Source organism: Maylandia zebra, linkage group LG1 (genome assembly GCF_041146795.1).
Source record: "Maylandia zebra isolate NMK-2024a linkage group LG1, Mzebra_GT3a, whole genome shotgun sequence".
NCBI classification, from domain to species: domain Eukaryota; kingdom Metazoa; phylum Chordata; class Actinopteri; order Cichliformes; family Cichlidae; genus Maylandia; species Maylandia zebra.
In genome coordinates this window covers 21,973,626-21,994,297 of record NC_135167.1, presented here as the reverse complement: position 1 = coordinate 21,994,297, position 20,672 = coordinate 21,973,626, and the positions used below count along the sequence as shown (strand labels likewise).

The 20,672-nt window shown below is 40.2% G+C and overlaps 1 protein-coding gene across 11 annotated transcripts in view; it reads right to left on the bottom strand.

Annotated features, from left to right (window-relative positions):
- The window catches only part of tjp1a (tight junction protein 1a), a 103,095-nt gene extending 101,079 nt beyond the window's left edge, over positions 1-2,016 (bottom strand). For 6 of the 11 annotated variants that reach the window (XM_004543223.6, XM_004543224.6, XM_004543222.6 and 3 more), the window contains exon 1: positions 1,436-2,015. In XM_004543223.6, coding sequence (XP_004543280.1) covers positions 1,436-1,527 — 92 coding nt within the window. In that variant the 5' untranslated portion in view covers positions 1,528-2,015. Of the gene's footprint in view, positions 1-1,435 lie in introns of all 11 variants that reach the window. The other 5 variants (XM_004543220.6, XM_004543221.6, XM_004543225.6 and 2 more) reach the window with 1 other exon arrangement.
- Between the last annotated feature and the right edge of the window lie 18,656 nt (positions 2,017-20,672).

Here is a 20,672-nt window from a genome sequence, read left to right as displayed (position 1 = left end):
AGTGCAAATCTGTAAGGATTGTGCTGCATGCTTAATGTTATCTGCGTGGATTACAGTAGAAGAAAGACTGAATCTGCTCATTGTGATAAGATCCTATAATTAGACTGAACACTACTCTGCTGTGTCACGTTTTCTTTTTTTGTTCCTTTTCTTCTTTATAATGCTCCTTATTTCAATTAGTAAAAGAAGCGTTCTTCACAGTTTCCTTTATTATGCCCTACAGTGCAACCACATTCCCAGTGTATCACAGTATAACAGCCTCTGACAGGTTGTCAGAAGCCAGCTAAGGTTACAGCAGTAGCATCTTGCTCCCTGACACCAACTAATCAATTCATCGAGTGCACAAAGAAATAGGTCAGTTTGTCATTGGTATCATATTTAAATTATCTTTAAAGAGAAGCACAGTGCAGCATTATCAAACTTTTTTTCAGGTAAATTTTAATAGTTTTGTGATGTAAAAATATATCTGGAGTTTATAAATGTTGACATAATTCCTTCAAAATATCTTAGGTTTGCTGTCATCTTGTCGTGTAGCTGTGAAAGCCAGAAGCAGAGAAGATAGATTTTGTTTCGTTTTGTTTCAAAAAAGAAATCTTACAGTATTAAAGCAACCTGGGAACTTTTGGAAAGAAGGAAAGCGATAGGGAATTAATTGCAACAGAGGTGAGATGTAGAGACAGCTTTCTAAAAAAATGTTTTTTAGAAGTCTTTTGCCTGTTACGTTTTGCTGATTCATCCCGAAACACCAGGGAACGGATAAATGGTATCAAACGTGGACGTGTATTAAACTAGGTGGACATATTTAAATGGAAACGCACGGAGACGTGATCAGCCAATGAGAGTTAAACACAAGCACCGCTCCTACACAAATCCAGGTGGTAAGAAGCTGCTAAATAAGAGATGAGCGGTTTTGGGTTTTTTTTACTATCGCAGAAATAGACGCGAGACCAGAGAGCTGCTCGGAAAACTGAAATCGCCGAGCGCGTGCGGGTGAAAGAAGAAAGCGGTGTGTGTCCGCGTCGTTTCGCTGTTCCTGTAAATCCACCTGCTCTGTTTCGTGAAAGCCTCACCAGCGGATCATAACACTCAGAGACCACCAGGAGGAACACAGAGAAGGGGCGAGCGCGCACTGTCCACCCCTCTCCTCCTCCTCCCCGCCTAAATACCTGCTGGGTGTCGATGTCACCGGCGCGCACATCAAACTGTCGTTGAAGGCAGAGCGACACAGAGGCGGATGGAGGTAGTCGCTTCCGCCAGCAGCTGCTGAGCTTCAACTTCACAGCAGACATAGCAGAAAAGCGCGACTGGAGCTTCTCAAACAAGACAACAAAGCCCAGAGGCTCATTTCAAACCTGTTTTCCCCCACGCTCCACGCGCACCAACACACGCTCCGAACCAAAGCGCGCACCTCCTCCTCCTCTTTGTCCATACTCACCACAGCTGTCTCTTCGCGGGGAGGCAGTCTTTGTTGGAGGCTGTCACTCCCATGGCCATCTGCATCACCGTTATATATTTCTGGTACTTCATCTTCTCCTGCAACTCCTGCTGCCGCTTCTGCTGCTACTTTTACTACAACTACAACTACTGCTGCTGGTGCTGCTACTTCTAGGAATCCGCGCGCCACCAAAGCGGCACAGGTGAGCGTGCATTCAAATGTCTGTTATTGTCCTGTCGCGTCATCCGTGGCATCCTCGGTGTCAAAAACGCCATTTCCACGCTGGAAACACCGCTGATAGGGAGGACGTTCCCGGAGGAGTTCAAGGAAAAGTGCCACGCCGCCGCGACCCATGCCCGCGCTGACCCTCTAATCTCATTAGAGCTCAGAATAGATTGGCTAATCTATTCAATTTTAGTCAGGACCGGGTCATTGTTGTGGTTTGCCTCGTATGGCGGACACTTTCCCGGCCGCCAAACCGTGAAATGCCGGTTTGTTTGTGTGGAGAAAAAGAGTCGAGAGAAAGAGGCGGTTCAACAGTGAGCGGTAGGATGCAGCGGCGACGGCACCCAAGCGTCTGCGAGGTAGGAAAGAGAGTGCGCGTGTGTTCAGCCAGAGAGGGAGAGAGCAGGAGAGTGACACAGGAGGAGGGAGGGAGGAGGAGGAGAGAGGAAGCTATGTAATGGCTTTAGTGTGTGTGTGTGTGTGTGTGTGTGTGTGTGTGTGTGTGTGTGTGTGTGTGTGTGTGTGTGTGTGTGTGTGTGTTGGGGGGGTTCGTCTAAGTGATTCTTAGAGAAATCCCAGAACTGTAAAACTGAGACAAAGGTGTGTTTTCGATCTTGCTTTCTGTGAGATTGGTCCATTAGGCCGAATTAAAGCATGGGCAGGATTTAAGTATCATAAAGTGGAGGTGGAGAGGAACAAATCAGCTCATATGGAATTAAATAATCAGGAGGCAAGTAAGTAACCTAATAAGACCAGATTTGGTAACCTGGACCTTTAAGTATAAAGAATGGAAACAAAACCATGTATTGCAAAGGAGAACTATTCCTGTATTCCTGCCCCTATATAAAGACTAAAAACATAAATACAAATGATACAGGAAAAAGGCTGCTTTTTCTGAGCTTCACACAAAGTCGGAAAAAAACTGTCCTCCAATTGCAGAAGTCAAAATATGTTTGTTTTTTTAAACCACTGAGCTCCTATTTTCCAGACTAAAGACAGAGAGACCAATGAGTACAAAAGTCAGCATCCATGATTTTATGAGGCACATCTGACCATGAAGCAGAGGTAAGTTGCAAATCTGTGAAGGCACCATTAAAGCTTAACACAAGTTCTGGCGCAACATTTACTAATGATGTTGTTTACTAATGACCCCGCTCTACATGTATTAAAACAGCATGTCTGTTGACCAACTGAAAAAATGTTCAGTAAAATTAAAAATACAAAAAATTATGCTTTAGACCAGGGCTGTCAATCATAAGGCCCAGGGGCCAAAACTGGCCCACCAAAGACACCAATATGGGTCCCTGGGCGGCTCTGGAATATGTGAAGGAGAACATACATTTTGGACACACTCCCACAGCCCCACAGCCATTCATATTACACCAAATTAAGTAATAGATAAACAATTAAATGACTAAAAGTTTGTTTTTCACTGTCTATTATAGAAATTTGTGCTTTTGATAATGGGTTTACATTAAAAAAATATTATTAGAGGGCCGTCTACACAATGAGCTACCAGAACTTTTTCTATCATTTTACACATTTAATCCCAATGAGTCATGCTGACAGACTTTTCTTTATCACGTAGAACAAATGGGATGTACTGTTGAAATTGTATGTCTTTTTCTTTCATTAAAATACTTCAGGGATCGAATGTGTAAAGTTGGTAACTCTGAGAGAAAGGGGTGTTTCACTGGTCCCGCCCTCGTAAGATCAAAGGGGGCCGTATGTGGTAACGTGTGTTTGACATTCCTGCTCTACACTATTAAAGCCAACCTCGTACATCAGCCTGGAGTAGGAAAACATTTTGCTTTAAATGCTTGAGTATTATTCTCTCCACTTCCCAAGTTCTTTTTTTGTTTTTTCACAGAAGAGGTGATAAAACAGTGGAAAAAAAGCAACAACATGTTGTATTTGTAATATTTTCCGTTAAATATAGAGCTTAAAACGTTTGCAAACTGTTGCATTATGCTATTTTTTTTAGACATTTTACTCAGTTTCCAGTTTTTTGGAAGTATGAGCTGTGCATTCAAATCTTGGATCATCTTAAACCACCACACAGCTCCAACTGAATAAAATGGACAATCAAAATTACTGTAATAAGCAAAAAAAAAAAATATCTCCTCCTAATTTATTTTAATATACTTGCTAATGGTGCATATTATACATACATGAATACATTTTTCTGCCAATAACTAGATTAAAGAATATTATAGTTGACATTATAATGTAGATATTATGATGGATTACGAATGTGTTTTGTTTTTAACATCTATGCTATACCTCCTAATGCCAAGCCATACTAAATGCAAGGCTGAGGTTACAATTACTTACCCTTTAGGGGCTGATAGTTCACAGAGTGTCTACAGATGATAATCAATTCAGTGATTGATTCGGTGTCAAATTTAAATGCCCAGTAAACACAAGTCTTTAGTGAGACCTGAAGGACGAGGGGACTCAGAGGAGCCTGTGCGCTCATGATCTAAGGGGGAATGACTCCCCGTGTGTGTGACATCTGTCAAACAAGTGAAATGCATTTCTCAGGGCTGTCGAATAATTTAGATTATGATGTAACCATAAAGAGAGTTCACAGACTCCTTCTGCATGAACCCCTTGGGCAGGACCACTTTCCATTAAAGAATTTGGCAATGAAGCTGGATTGCATCCTGCATATTTTATAATGAAGCTGCACCACGAGGGGAGACAGCATGTCCCTATCCCTGTATTTACATATTTGTTCAGACTAATAAACAGAATGAAGGATGGGAGAAGGACTGAGTATAAACCATAGTCCCCTTGAGACGGCCCATACACCCTAAAAAAGCAAATGTAGATATAAACTCTATCTTTGACCAGCAAGCCAATGCAAAGGCAGGTAAATTTTGGATGGAGCAAGCTGGTGAGCAGCTGGTGGGGAAGGTCAGGAGGAAACTGCTGTTATCAGCACTGCTTGATATTGGCAGCTCTGAAAACAGAAAATTCACCCCAAAAAACTGAACACAGCCTCTCATGAAACTCCTCTGATGTTTATTTACAGTTCTTGGAGTTGGGAAGAGGATTAAATTAACATGTACACACATACACCCACCAGCGTGCCAGTGGTCTGAAGGAGGGTGAGGTCACCACAGCAGTCATATGGTTTTAAGCCAAAAAGGACAGCGAAAACTGACGCACAGTCCTCAGCAGGCTGTCAATATTCCCTTTAATCTCTGGTATTAAATGCAATTTACTGGCTCCATTAGCCCCAAATGTTTAAAATAGATTCTCTGGGTCTCACTTAGCTTCTTCTGTACTCATTTTATGGCCTCAAACATAAAACTACACCTCCTTATATAGCCACAGATAAACAAAACAAGGCTAACTGTCCCCAAGCCCGGCAGCCACAGATGTGATGTTATGGTGGGTTAAAGAGGGATGGTGGCTTGGTTAAGAGTGAGATTTCCCTCAGGAGCAGCAACCATCCAAATGTGTTGATCCCCCCCCCCACTGCCATAAATTACTCTATCCGCTGGCCCCTGGCCACGACTAATCACATGACCACAGCAGCCAGATTAAATCTGTAGCCTTGGACTGCTCTCCTGTCTCACTCTTGCTCTGCCTCTCTTTCATACCAATAAGCAGACAGCAGGAGCAGACACATGGACCACATCAGCTGAGCATACAGCGGCAGATTATTACGTCTGAGTAAGCACAGAAAATTAGTCACCGAATGGCTGATGCGTGTCATCATTCACCTGTCATCTGTCTCTCCCTGCTCTGAGTGGTGTCTGTACAGCTCACAGGGACTGCCCCAGTTGTTATTATAGACCGCTTTTTGAAGTTTCCTGTACTCACATGCCCTTCAACGACAGCCAAAGAAAGAAAAAAAAACCCTGCCAGAGGCCAAATTGTCACTTTTTGAGTGATGAAGAAAATCAGTTATGTCTTTCTGTAGTGGAAGTGTGAAATTTAGATGTGAAGAAGCAAAAGGCAAAGCAGAGCGATTCAAGTCTGAGAGTCAGAGATTACACAACTCTGGTTACAGTGGGAAAAATCTGGAAAGTCGGTTAAGTTCATTTAATGGATATAGTGTTGGGTGAGCCACTTTTGAATTACCCAGGATACCTTTGGTGGTATGAATACCTTGATTTCTCTGTCTTCCACGTAAACATCCTATCGATGATCCAAAAAAAGACTCAAAACCAGGATAGCCGTGTCCCAGTGCGATGTGGATGCTGCACTCCTGCTGTAACTCAACACTCCACTGCAGAGCATCACTGTCTCTTGGCTTGGCCACATTTTGCCCTGACACCTGATATGGCTTCATACACAACAGCAAGATGATGTAAGATAAACAAGTAAAAGTTCAATACTTTGAGTTACTCAATGCACATGAAAGTGTTATTAAAATAACACTAAATAAGATGATATAAGCACTAAAATGGTGTCACTGTGAGGCTGTGAAGACTGCTGGTAAATTTGAGCTGTTATTGTAAAGTAGAAATGAAATTTAAGATTTCAGTCCCTCTGTTTGCAAACTGACTTAGAATCAACTGACAAGCTTTGAAAAAAGAAACCAAAAACTTCCTCAGCTGTTCATGGGAGTCAATCCCCCAAAGATTCATGTTAGAAGTGATCAATCATGATGGTGGAAATCAAAATGTTTTATCCATTGCATAGGTACGTATGGTACCTATGGTGACGTATGGTTCATATAGTTTATTGTATGGTCTGTACCTTACAATGTAAAGTGCCTTGAGACAACTGTTGCTGTGATTTGGCACTATATAAATAAAACTGAATTGAATAAACAAGTGATATAACTACATCACTTGTTTAAAGTATATTTAAATATGTATGATTATGAACTTGGGCGTCTTTGACAAGTGGATGATGACTAGGCTCTTACCTCTCTGCTGGCTGTCACCTCAGATAATTGGGGTCACTGAACTGAACCTGTCAAAGGTGTTTGTTTTGGTACCTTTTGACACATTTAAATTGAATTATCTTTTAAATTATTATCTGAGTGCTTTATGTACAAATAGATGGTCCGCAAGGCTGCACTCAGGTTCTTGTTAGTGAGCCTGTAATATTTTAATTGTATGTTACGTAGCACAAGTATCTGTCTGTACAGTGAACACGCACATGGTTTATGTCACATTTTTCAAGTTTCCCTACAGTCTCACTAAGTCAGCATCCCCCATTCAAACTACGGCCATCTGCTAGCATCCAAAGCAATCACAGGAAAGATTTTCGGTACAGCACCCATATAGCACATTGCCAGCAACACCTTGCTAACCAGTACACATCTTTCCCAGTGACGGAAGGTTGTCACAGCATGACTGGTCTCTCTAGGCTTGTGTGCCTGATTCCTAAACAACAATCAAAGGAACAAATTCTGCCTAAAGTGGTACCCTTTTGGCACATTTATTAATTTAAGTACATGTAAATTTTCCATGTAATTTTTTTACATTAACATTAACTTTATATATGAAATGATATGAAATTTATTTGATTGGTATATGTTCAGTTTACACAAAGCACATTTTCCTCAGGGATTAATTATTTAATATAATAAATAAAACATTGTTTTTGTACATATCAGCAGCTTTACTCAAACTGATAGCTTCATGTTTATTGAGGGTGAAGAATCTTGAAGCTTGCTATTATGGTCATTTCTGACTTCAGTAGAAACAAAAATAGCAAAGTGCAAAATGCTACAATGTAAGCTTTAAAATGGATGGATGATGACATGTTGGCTACTTACATTTTTCATATACAGTCTTGCCTGAATAGTGCTATACAAATGGATTTGACTTGAGTTACAGGACAATGTAACTATGATGTATTGCTAGATTGCAATGTTGAGCTTGCTATGTTTTTAAAATGTCTTTTATGCGTCATTAAGGAATGTATACTTTACCTTCCTTATCCTTGGTTTATATGTAAGATAAGGGGGAAAAACACTATACAGTACAGAACTACAACGAATGTACAGTGGGAAAAAAGCAATAACTCGCAGCAGTATCTGCAAGACAAAAACCCGCCTGTGAGGTGAGAATTGTTGTGATGCCAGATATGGCAGCTGCAGAGGATGCATGAAATACATGAATCCAACCAAGGGTAATGCAATATGTAAATGAAACATTTGTAGAAAGGAAAGCGCCTGCTGTTACTTCTGCAAAAGTGCACAAGATCTGCATGGGACAAGATTCAGCAGAAACAGATGCACACACTGTATGGTGTTTTTCATTTGTCTGTTTCTGCACTATTTCTGGTCACACTTACAATGAAAAGGGTAAAAATGTGATTAAAAAACAGTTTTTCATTGAAGATATGTTAGGTTAAAAAAAAGAAGTTCTACCATCTGTCGCTTCTGTTATTAAGTGTTGCACAGTTTTAAGATGCATGGAGGCTGTGAGGAAGCTGAGCAGACGACAAACAGACAGAGAGACGGCGTATGAACGCCAGGATCCCTGGATACCAAATGACTGCTGTTGCTGTAGTGATTTATTGTGTCGGTCCAGTGGCGTAGGGTGTGTGGGGAATTTTTTTTAAAAAAGAGAATGGTTGCACATGAAGAAGAATCCTCGAGTAAACAGATGACCTGCCTGACAGTTGCACAGAAAACTGAATTTTGTGTGTGAGACTGTCTTTGGAGCGGAAGGTGTTCAGAGATAGTAATACTCGACTCCTGTGCCTCCACTTAGCAGGGTTTCACACCAGCAGCTTCCTTTCCTCCTGCCCTCCCACTGTCACCTTTATTAACTGTCTGCCAGGTGCAGACTTTCTCTCCTGTGTCCCAATGTAGCTTCGGATTTGCTGAGATAAGTGATGAGCTGAGGTACAAAGAGCCTGTGGGAGGGAGCAGGTGTCTCTCGTGTTAAAAAGCACTATTTACAGGTACCACAAAGCAGTAATATACAGTCTGTTTACCACACTGCAATACAGTAGACCGAATTACTGAAGTAAGTTAATCTGCCCCCTCTGACGTGTAAAAAAACATAATGTTAGCATATTTGATGTCTTTCATCTAGCTAACATGACTATATTACTTATTGCATCTTGCATATTTGGATGCAAGGACACCGTAGAAGGTAATAAAACCCACTCCTTAGTACCCACTGGTTTTTTGAGGCTGTACAGTCAACACAAAGCCTCACTGAATATGAATAGAGGCGGAAATACCAGACTAATGACTTCATCGTAAAAAAGCAATTCTGCCATACTTGATAGCTATCTATTTTGATACATTATTAGTATAACTGAAGAAGAAAGGCATTTCCTAAAAAGGCACAAGGCCACTGTCGATCATTTCATTAAATTTGCATCTTTCTCTGCGTCTGGGTTTCCTCTTCTTCACCGCAGCTTTTGTTGACATTTATTCATTTTAAAAATTTCAGAAAGCAAACACAAAGGTCCCACCTGGCTGGCAAGAGGTTAGTGACAGTCTCTGTGAAACTGATGACTAAAGCCCCAGTTTAGGCAGCACAGTGGCGTGGGTTACTTTTGAGGTCTTGGGTTGTGTGGCTGTTGTTCTCCCCGTGACTCCGTGGGTTCTCTCTGGGTACTCCGGCTTCCTCTCGTAGTCCAAAGACATGAGATTAAGTTTACTGGTGATTCTAAATTACCCATAGGGATGAATGTGTGGGAATGGTTGTCTGTCTCCCTGTGTAAGCATTTCTTATGAAAATAAGTAAAATGTAATTAAATCTTTTATAGCATGAACGATCCACCTGAATTCATGCTGCACATTAACTTTAGCTACTGTCCCACTAGCTACTGTGCATCTCCTTTGTAAAGATAATATATATTAAAAGTTTTAGGGCTCTTTTTTCTGAAATCTATACGCTGCCTACAGGGATCCAAAAACAATCTAAAGAACAATATAAATAATAGAGGATAAATAACAGAGGATTTATGAGATAAGCTTTGCTTCAACATTCCTGAGTGCTTAACGGCTGCCACAAAGATGACACAATCCATGGATCTTTGCTACTTAGTGATGTTTGTTTTTTTAAATAATGTCTTGGTCAGGATCCCCATAGATACATAAATACTCACAAAGAAGCTGCAGTGTTTGGTTAGATCTGTAGTCTCACTCTACATTTTCCATTATCATCATTTAATCTACTTAGTTTTGTATTACGTGAGTTACATTTTTAATATGAGACAAGAGCGATCATATTTATGTTTACTAATAATAGTTGAATGTGCGGTACAGTGGCGTGCTGTAGGTGCTGCCGTGCAACGATATGCGTGCTGTGTAGGCTGCCGTCATGCATCTTATCACAGCACTTTCAGCGGAGTGAAAATATGTATATGCTCTAAGTATGCCTGCTTTATATAAGCAAGTCATGCAGAATGGAAATGTGCTGCTCTAAGAGTGCAGTTCTGGATCAGCCATAACAAATATACGGTCATGAAAAATAACATTTTTGCAGGACTACACAGTGCTATGAAAAATAAAAAAGTATAATGCATGAACCACCTCCAGCATCAATAACTTTAAGCAGGTATGACTTTATCACAGGAAATTTGTTTCATTCTTCTTTGCAGTGTTGCTTCAGTTCGTTGAGGTTGGCGGGCATTTAGCTTCAGGTTTAGGTTAAAACAATCAACACCTTGATTCTCTTCTTTTTCAGACATTCTTCTTTGCTGCTAGAGCAGGTTTGCTGTATTTGGGATCATCGTCCTGTTGCATGACCCCGCTTAGGCCAAGCTTTAGTCATCAGACAGATAGCCTCACATGTGACTCGAGAATACTTTGGTATACAGAAGAGTTCATGGTCGACTCAATGACTGGAAGATGTCCGTGTCCCCTGGCTGTAAAACAAACAAACTCCTCCACCACCGTACTGACAGTTGGTACGAGGTATTTGTGCTGATATGCTGTGTTTGTGTTCACCAAACATGGTGCTGTGGATTATGGCCAAACATCTCCACTTTGGTTTCATCTGTTCAAAGGACATTGTTCCAGAAGCCTTGTGGTTTGTTCAAATACAGCTTTGCAAACCTAAGCTGCGCTGCCATTAGAGAGAACAGGTTTCCCTCCAACCCTTTCATACTTGTTCAGTCTTTTTCTGTCATGGACTTTAAGTTATTATTATTTTTTGCAATTCCTCAAAGCATTGAACAGTCAGTGACTTTGTTGAGAACGTTGTGATGTTTTGTGCACATCTCAATACTCCAGACTGGCATTTTCACAGGACTACATAAAGTCTTGCGACAATAGTTGTGTTTAATTAAAAGAATGTATGATTAAATGTCATTGTTATTGATTTTTAAGTTCATTCTCTTAATGAATATTAGCAGAAAAAAGTGCTTTGCGGCTTTTCTTAAACAAACAGTAAAAGCCCAGAAGAAGACATTAAAGTACTGATGTCATGAGGACTCACTGTAAACCTAATGGGCCAAAGAATGTGTTTACAGTAATGTCCCTGCACGCTATGCGGAGGCATGGTTTTTGCAATGTTAATGCACAGGCTTGAAATATTTTTCTTAAAGATTGCTGCTTTATTCGTATCATAAAGTGCACTTAGTTCAAGAGTTTGGGTAAATTAGATTTACAGCAGAATATCCTGAGATGAAGGTTTTTAGTCAGGCAAGCATAAAAACAGTTGGGAAAAGCAAAATAAGTGACTGGGTGAAGAAAAAAAGCACCACTGTGTGTTGGTTTGTGTCTTTGGAGAACTGAAATCCAAAGTGTCGCTCAACATGCTGCGTTTGATATTCACTTGGAAAGGATAGTCTGGTTTTTTAGCCAATTAACTCTGCAAGCAAGCAAACCATAGCAGTGCCAGTCAACTTGCACGTCAAAAACAAACTGGAAACAGGGAAAACTCAGAATCCAGTCTGGTCAGTAGTTCTGCAGTTTTTGCACGCAGAAAAATCTTTTGCCTTTTATTACTATGAATGCACCGTGTGATGCATTTCTTACATAACAACACTTAAAGTGTACTCCCTAATACACATAGCTGATGCACTTTTAAGGGGAAAAAAAACCACTCCTCCAGGAACAATCTCAGGCCACATCATGCAATATGAGAACACAAATAAAAACCAGTCAAGCAAGAGCTTGTTACATCAGCAGAGATAGCTGAGGGTGGATAATGATAGATGGGTAATGTCCTTGGCAATCATATTTTGTTTTTAAAGAACAAAATCATGTCAAATATATTTTAATTTGAGTTCTGACCTTTTACCCAGGATATCCACATTCATTTTTTCTTTAAAGGCATAATAGGTGCTACACAGAACGTTGCAGACCCATGTTTACTTGTTGTAGCTGTGGATGACAGTAAAGTGTGTACTCTTGTTTTTGTGGATGCTGTTGTTGGTTCTTTAGCTTAGTCCCTGCTGTGGAGAAGTTTGAGTAATGAAGTGAAACACAGTTTAAACAGTTTAACCCTTGTTGTGCTTCTCATCCCTGACTTTGCAGGTGGCTGTGGTTCAGGGGTAGATCAGGTCATCTACCAGTCAGATGGTGGGTGGTTGGATCCCCAGCTACAGCAGTCAGCATGTGGAGGCATCCTTGGGCAAAATACTGAACCCTGACGTGCTCCTGGTGCATCCATTTGAGTATAAGTATGTGTTTAAATGTTAGACGAGGCCCTTAGGTATCAAAAGAAGCGCTCATGTGAATGTGTGGGAGATTGGATGAATTAGGCTAGTAGTAAAAAGCACTTGTAGTGCTTAGAGTACAAAAGCATTGCATAACTACCAGCTCAGTAATTATATTCACACTTCTTCCCCATCATGGTGAACTGTTAAAACTAACTTTTTTAAGCGATCAGCATTTAATCTACACAAAGAATTGTTACTGTTTGTTCACATCTCAAAAACACATAACAGCAGGATCAATATTTAACCAAGTATTAACAGGATAATCAAAGTCAACATCGTGATTGACAGACTTTTTACCTTTTGTAATAACAGTGCATTATATTCAGAAGCATTTCTGTTATTTAAACACTACATGCTGCAAACTATTTAAACCATTGGCCAAAAGAACCAAATACCTTTAAGTTTTTAGCCTCATTTAATAAAAAGGGGCAAATGCTTTTCAATATCGCACCCGCATTAAGTCAGTAATCAGTGAATGTTTAGTATAAAGTGTATTTGCAGCTTCATCCTAATTAGGGAACTCTACATACGTATACATACAGTATTGGTATTTTGCTATTTGAGATCCTGCTGCACTGAGCAGATATGCAGGGCCAAGGTGAAGGTCACAGCAGGCTGAGTTCCCGCCAGAGTTAGCGGTAACCTGAACCAAGAACTGCAACACAAGAGAGAACTCACAATCTCCAGCCTGAGTGTGAAATGAAAAATGCCTGCCCTTGTGTCGGTGTGAACAGAGGGCTGAGGAAACACAGGCACATTTTTAACATACAAGCAAAGGGAATTGACTGACTTTGTTGGAGATAGCCTGACGCTTTTCTTTTTTAGGGTAATGTCTATTAGTTCTACTACTGAGCTCAGTTTTGTGAGCCTTGTTTTCACCTTTGTGCATGATGAGGCGTTTGTTAAATTCTAATCAACTATAAATCCCATTGTCAATAAATAATCCTGTAACATTTCATCTTGACATTAATGGCATGCGTGTTGCTTCCACTTTACTTCACTGTATCAAATCTATGTATCAGCTAATTTCATTGATATGAGAGTTCAGCAAGCGTGACATTTATTATGTTACGATTAGGTTCACTGTACTGCCAGAAGTATTCACTCGTGTGTCATCACAGGAATATGAACTTGAGTAACATCCCATTCTTCATCTGTAGGGTGTAGCTTCAACTCTTCTGCCTTTCCAGAAGGTTAAGGAATATATTTGTGGGAATTTTTGACAATCCTTCCAAAATTTGTCTCTCCAGAGAACACGTCTCCACTGCTCAAGAATCCAGTGGCAGCGTGCTTTACACCACTGCATCTGACACTTTGTATTGTGCTTGCTGATGTAAGGCTTGGATGCAGCTCTTGGGCATGGAAACCCATTCTACGAGGCTCTCTCCACACAGTTGTTGAGCTAATCTAAGGGTCACATGAAGTTTTGAGGTCATTAATGATTGACTCTGCCGAAAGTTTGCAGCCTCTTTTCACTATGTGCCTCGGCAACCTCTGTGATTTTACGTGGCCTACCACTTCATGGCTGAGCCGCTGTCGTTCCCAGTCACTTCCACTTTGTTGGAATATTTAGTAACAAGGAAATTTCATGAGTGGACTTCTTGCACAGGTACCACAACAGTCTTTCACAAATGTTTATAGAAGCAGTCTGCATGTCCAGTTGCTTGATTATGTCCATCTGTGGCCATAGAAGTGTCAGAAACACTTAAACTCAATGTTTCAGATGGGTGGATATGGTAGATATGGCACTGGCTATCAAAGATGGTAATATATATATAAATACTTCACATACTAATCCACAATAAAGTCAAGGTTAGACACAGCTTACCCTCAATTATTAATAAAGGATCACATCCGAGCTGGCTGTGGAGGAGCGCACCAGGCGTTTTATCATCACTGATGTCATCGACAGAAAGTTAAAGTTTTGGAGCGAGACGTTAATGATGAAATCATAGATGACCTCAGGTAAATTAGTGGGCCATTTCATCAGGGGTTTTGACAGTGGAGTGACTCACGTTGTGCTTCGATGCCCTACGGAGGCATGCAGAGCAACAGTCAGAAACACTTAAACAAAATGGCGCTCCTCTGTGTAAAACTCCAGTCAGCTTGTCCCCTGCTTTTGCTGCCTCTCAGGGGAGATCTACAACAGTAACCCAAACTGGCAGATAAGTCTCAACAGTTTAGAATTTGCCACAATAATGATAGCCTCAGCTTCTGTGCTATTTGGCCTCCGCAAGCAGGAAAAACTGTCCGTAAACTAAGCAGCCTTCTACAAACACCAGGATGCTTTTAAACTATTCATAGTAACGTTTTATTTTCTTCTTAATGTAACTTTTTTATTGTTGACATTGTTGTAAATTGTCCGTTAGCTTCTCCCTGATATGGCAGAGGCTTATTACTGAAGAGATACAGTTTAGGTTAGTTCATTTCTTTTACTGTGACAGCAGGTAACAGAAAACAGAGATGTAGGTTTTAGAGACACTGCCAAAACGCAAGCTGCATGTGTGTTAAGTGTTATAAGAAGAGGATGTGGCCTGTGTTTAGACAGGGGCATCCTGCGCTGGAAAAACGAGCGGGAGCGCGTCTCGAGATCACAGCGTCGCAATGTGAAAGAAGCCAGACATCCATTAATATTCTTTAGGTTATTCACAACTGTCCCGTGTTTACGTCAGTTCGTGCTGACGCTTAAGTAAGTTTCTGTTTTAGGGATGCTGCGTGTAAACCTTGTTAATGTGGGAACAAAACCTTTCAAACATTTAAAGGGCTGTTATTCATTTGTTATAGTCGCAGCAAGCAACAAGCAACAAATCTGATCACAGAGGATGAAGCTAAGCACATCTGAGAAACCTGAGCATAAAAATCTGGATGTTGGAGAATGCTTTCATATGCCCTCCAATGTTCTCCAGGCACCATACTTTTACATAGTATAATTATTCATTTATACAAGATAGTTTTCTTCTTCATACTTATACTACAGTGATAGGAGGATAAAATAATACTTACTAACTGGCTTGACATTTGGTGACACAAAAATTTGTCAGTAGTAATAATAAAATGCTATGTTTAATATAAATAAATTAATCACACCATGATCCGTTGTACTGTTTATGCCACAGGTGGCCTAAATTATTAGTACTGGTAATTACTCAAATCATTTTGATGTTTCTATAAAAGCTCTTAAATTGGTCAAATTCATATGTACTATATTTCTCTGTGTTGTACTTGTATTACAATGACAGGAGGATAATGTAGTACTTAGTTAATGTTAGTTTGACATTCATTCAGTGGTAGTAATAAAATACACATAATAATAATAATAGAGGCCGTTCAGTGCTACTTAAAACTTATATACATAACATGTTTTATTTGTAATTCAGTGGTTTATAAAAATATCAGTATCTCTGATACTAGCACTGAATCACTCTTTTGTGATATTTAGATTCAATCAAGATTGCACAACTTCTTTGCAACATGTGAATTTATGGCCGTACTGGTCTTATTGCAGATAGTCTACACACTGACTTGTATCTGGTTTTAACTCTGACCCTTTCTCTCTAGTCTCAGGTGGAATTGTTGGGCTGGCTCTGCTTTGCTGACCGCCCTGCACAGAGTCTCCTTTCCATAAGTGTTCTGCGTTATGTAATTAGGCTCCTGGTATTAAAATGCTGGATTATACATCTTGTTCTGCACCAGATCATCATTGCCATTATGGTGCTAATCAGACCTTGTTTGTTACCTGGAGGCGTTTTACCTATTTGCTCTGTAACCCCTTATGTCCATCTTCTTCCTTGTTCGTTGCTTGGAGCCTGAACTGAAAACCTGTCCTTCTGCATCTTCACTTATCCCAGGAAGTCTTGCAAAAACTTTCAGCCAAACCTGTCACCTCCAGTCTTACTTCTTTTATTCCCTGGAGGGAAATGACTTACCAGCTCTCCACCTGCCTTTCCACTTTCCACCTCCATTTCCTCGTCAGTTACGGATTCGACCCTGCAAATCGCGTACCCCTCTGGTTTTCCTGTTGAGGAAAACAAACAAGTAAGCCACTGGAAGTTCATTTCAAACTGTTCAACTCACCTTGGCAGCTGCTAACATCTTCTCTGGCAGAGTTTCCGGTCACTGCCCTGTGAAATATTCAACCTCCCCATTCACTCACAGTTGGTTGCAAAAACTCACCATCCTTTCAATAGACCTTTTAAAACTACTGACAGTTTTTTTGAGTCTGTTCACTGAGTCCACTTTAAGCCAAAAGTTGACAAAGGAGAATGGAGAATTCAGTTTTTGTGCTGATCTGATTAATGGTGACCTGAGCTATCTTTGAGTCTCCTTGCAACTGCTTTTAACCAACCAGCTTTAAGGTAATTTATAGAGTAGTTAACATAACTATCCTTGAATAAACACCGAGATCCCCCTAGCAGATAACCACAGGTGTGGTTCTAATAAGGAGTGCATTGAGATCATTCAGATGGGTGTGTTTCTATCATCGTCTTCATTAAAGTCATATTAATTTGAGAGACTAGGTTAGAACAACTTGTGAAAATCAACTACAATTTCAAAATAACAGCTGGATGACTAGTTGGAAAGTTGGATGAAACATAAGTTCATAAACTCAAAGGCACAGTTAGAGATGACAGAAGATGACGGGAGTGAAGTCATTAGTCTACATGGCTGGTGCTCAACATGATGTTAACCCCAGGGAGTGACCATTTCTTAGTGATGCCTTCCTCCAAACTCCAAAAGATGAGTCATCATGGACCCAAGTAACTAAAAGGGCAAATAAGATTCACACGTGGTCTGGCCTCGCAGCACGACAGTCCTTGGTGAGACACAAACTTTCATCAAGTCAGTTAAAACTTTGATTCTGCTGGCAGTGTGTGTCTCGCAGGTGTCCTCTGTTCAAATGCATCTTTCTCTCTGTGTGTTGCCTAACCAACACCTCCGTGCAGTCTTGCAGATTGATGAACACGTGCCATGTGTTTGCACATGACTGTGATGCATGTATGAGTCTTCAAAGTGAGCCCGTTGCCCTGAAGGTTAGCCGGTGGAGGCTGCGACATTTCCTCTCACCCTACTGTCAGATGCTGCTCGGCTGTTGTCTACACTGGTTCATACGGTCGGGAAAGCAATGTCCCTCCTCAGCACACCAACATACCCCAATGACCCAACCGGGGTTAAAGGTTGGCACAGAGCCTACAGCTAGCATCAGAACGGTCACTCTGAAAAGTTTCCTTGTCCCCCCTTTCGACAAGTGAAAAAGCGTGATTTTAGAAAGTTGGACAGCAGTATTTGCCTGTGACAGTTTGCATTTTTCACAAAACTAATTTGATTTCAGCTACTCATAGCATAAGTAGGGTTTTGAGATCCTTTCATTAAGATGAAAAAGATGCTTGCCGGGATCCAGAATCTTCCATTTATCTGACTGATTCACCAGGCAATGACAGGGAACATTACTTTGTATATGGTACACTGGAGACATCACTACTTAGCGACAAACGGAGGAATATACCAAACTGTTTTTACTCCACTCCGTTTCAGTCTTAAAACCCCAACAAAACTCGCATATTGTACGTATGGATAAACACATCAGCGTCAACCTGAAATGCTTTTAGCTTCAGGCATATACATTTGTGTACAGTGATCAGTTTGAGAAACTCAAATTTCCACATCTGTGTAAATCAGCCTGAGCGGATGCTCCATTGGACTGAAAAGGAACAAAACAAGATGAACATGATAGTTCTGGCTATCAGGCTAAGATCTGTGCATTTAAAAAGTGCTGTGTCTCGTGGCTCCATAATCAAACAACACAGTGACACTTTGTGTATATTGAAGCTATTTAAATGGAGCATTACTTTGAGGATATTCAATGAAGTAAAAATGAGTTTGATTTTGAAAACAGTCCAGTTTTGTGATGAGGCTTTTTCCTGTTGAAATGGGCCTTAGACTCAAAGACGCTGCTTTAAAAGGTGGCTGTGGCCTACATGTGGGGGTGGGGGCAATAGCAGCATTTCATTAAATATCAAATTAGTTTTATATGTAAATAACTTGGCCATAGGCAGTCCAAGCAGCTCAAACCTATCTAGGTAATCAGCAATTACAGCTAAAATAAGCACACAGTGTTGCAAGTTATTACCAGACTGAGTTCCATAAAAAAAGACTAAAAAATAAAAAGCCCCTGACAAGGATGACTGATGGATGTATTCCAAAATCTCAGGATACATAACTGAAATTATTCTGATAATAAAGGCAGTGATCACCAGGTTAGTGTGTTTGCATGTTGACATTTACAAGGAAATTTGCTCAGAAAAAAGAAGAAGAACAAAGAAGACATTTTAATTTGATTAAATACAAAACTGAGGATGCTAAAATTATTATAGTGATTCATGCAATAATAGTGGAGGCATACCCTGATTACCCCATCTTAGAGTTGAATGCAGGTGTTTTCAGGTGTATAAAACCAAGCACCTAGCCAAGCAGTCTGTCTTTATAAACATTTGCCAAAAATGGGTCGTCCCTAAAGAGTTCACTGAAGAGTGGTTATTTTTCCCATTCTAGATATTCCCCAATCATCTGTGAAAGGTTTTATTACAAATAATGCACAAAGTCACCAATGCCCTGCTGTCTCGATATCTGTTCCAGACCTATTCTGGCTTTTGCATAAGCACAAAATGTGTTCGCTAGGAGCTTCATTATATGGGTTTTCATGGTCCAGCAGCTCCTATAGGTGTAACGTATACATAGCCCCATACTTTTGTTCAGACTGTATTTTTTATGCCCCTGTCATGCTCTCAAAACATCCTACAACCTGTTAAAGCCTATGGGGCACCACAGTCTTTTCATGATCCTAGATTTTGATCCAACGTTTTGTGTTTCTGAACTTTTTTTCATTCATTTTAATTTATGTTCATTAAGACATACTAGTCTTTAGTTTCCTGATTTCTCCTTCAGGTATATCCGCCTCAGTGCTGTTCTTTGTTCTTGTTGTGTCTAGTATTCGTGTTCTCAGGTTTTCTTAGTTACAGTTATAGGCTTCTGTTTATTTCCTTGCGTCATCCTGCCTCCCCTGTGTCTTGTCAAGTCTCCACTTCCATTTTGCTAGTCTTTGTCTCATGTGTGTTATGTTTCGTTTTGCTTCCCCTGTATTGTCTTCCTTGATTGCTGCCAGCTGTTCCCCCACCTGCTTCCTGTCCTCTCGCTATCCCGTGTGTGCATTTATTGTTTCCGTCTCCCTTTGTTCTGTGTTGTTTCATCCCTCTTTTGCTGTAGCTGTGCACCCTGTAGGTTCTGTGTTATTTCCTAGTGAAAGAGTTCTTAGTTTTTGTTTAGCCTAATTTCCTTGTTTTGAGTCTTAATTTCCTGAGTTTTCTGAGTTTCCCTGTCATTTCTGGCATCCTCCATTTTGGATCCTAAGTCTGATGGCAACTGTTTTTGTATTCACGTCTTGTGATGTATGGATTCGTGTTCCTTGACACAAATTGTCATATGAACAGTCCCATATATACAACCTCATGTAGAAGAATAAATAATTCACACTTGTAATCTTCCAAGTTCTATGGCTTCACTGGTGATAATCCAACCCTAACCCAATATTTTAGAAAAAATTCATTAGTTTTTAATATCAGTGTTTATGTGTCATTTAAGATGCTTTCCCCCCTTATTTCCCCCCTTTGCTTGCCAAGAATTCAGAGAGCAATTTTAAAAGGACAACACAGAGATATCCTGACACAAAGCATAACAATTTGTGTCTATATGTACAAAAACGTAACAGCTTTTCATGACTATTTGTCAGTTTTTGTCATAAAAGTATTTGTCATGAAAGTTTCACGTTTTTCAAGTTCTGTCTTGATGATTTGCAGCAGTGGATCCTTTGGGTTCTACAGGTTATAAGGGGGAGTCTCCATGGGTAACACTTGTTCAATTGGACTGCGATCTAGGGAATGTAAAGGTCAAATCATTGCCTTGGGTGTTCTGATGTAGTGAGGTACACCATCCTGTTGGGGCAGAAAGCTGCCATTGTGCTTACCAGTGAAGTTTAAGTGGATAGTTCATGTGAAAAACATACACATGATTAACAAGCTTAAAGGTGTATCCCAGCATTACAATGAAAGAAAAGATGGTCAGTGTATTCACTTCCCCTTTCTGCAGCAAACACACATCAACTTAGGTGGCACTTCTTAATTAAGGGGATCACCAGAGTCATTAGGATTAGTTCTCTGGACATCATGAATGGATTTATGGATGAAGACTTTACAGCTTTTATTCTAAGTTCCTGAGCTTGTTCGGTTTGGACCAAGATGAGCCATCTACCTCACAGAGCAGTCACATAAAACTGTCTGGATCAACGTTTTGCTCACAATTATGTAATTTATAATGATTAATATTCATTTATTAATAATAATAATAGTAATAATAC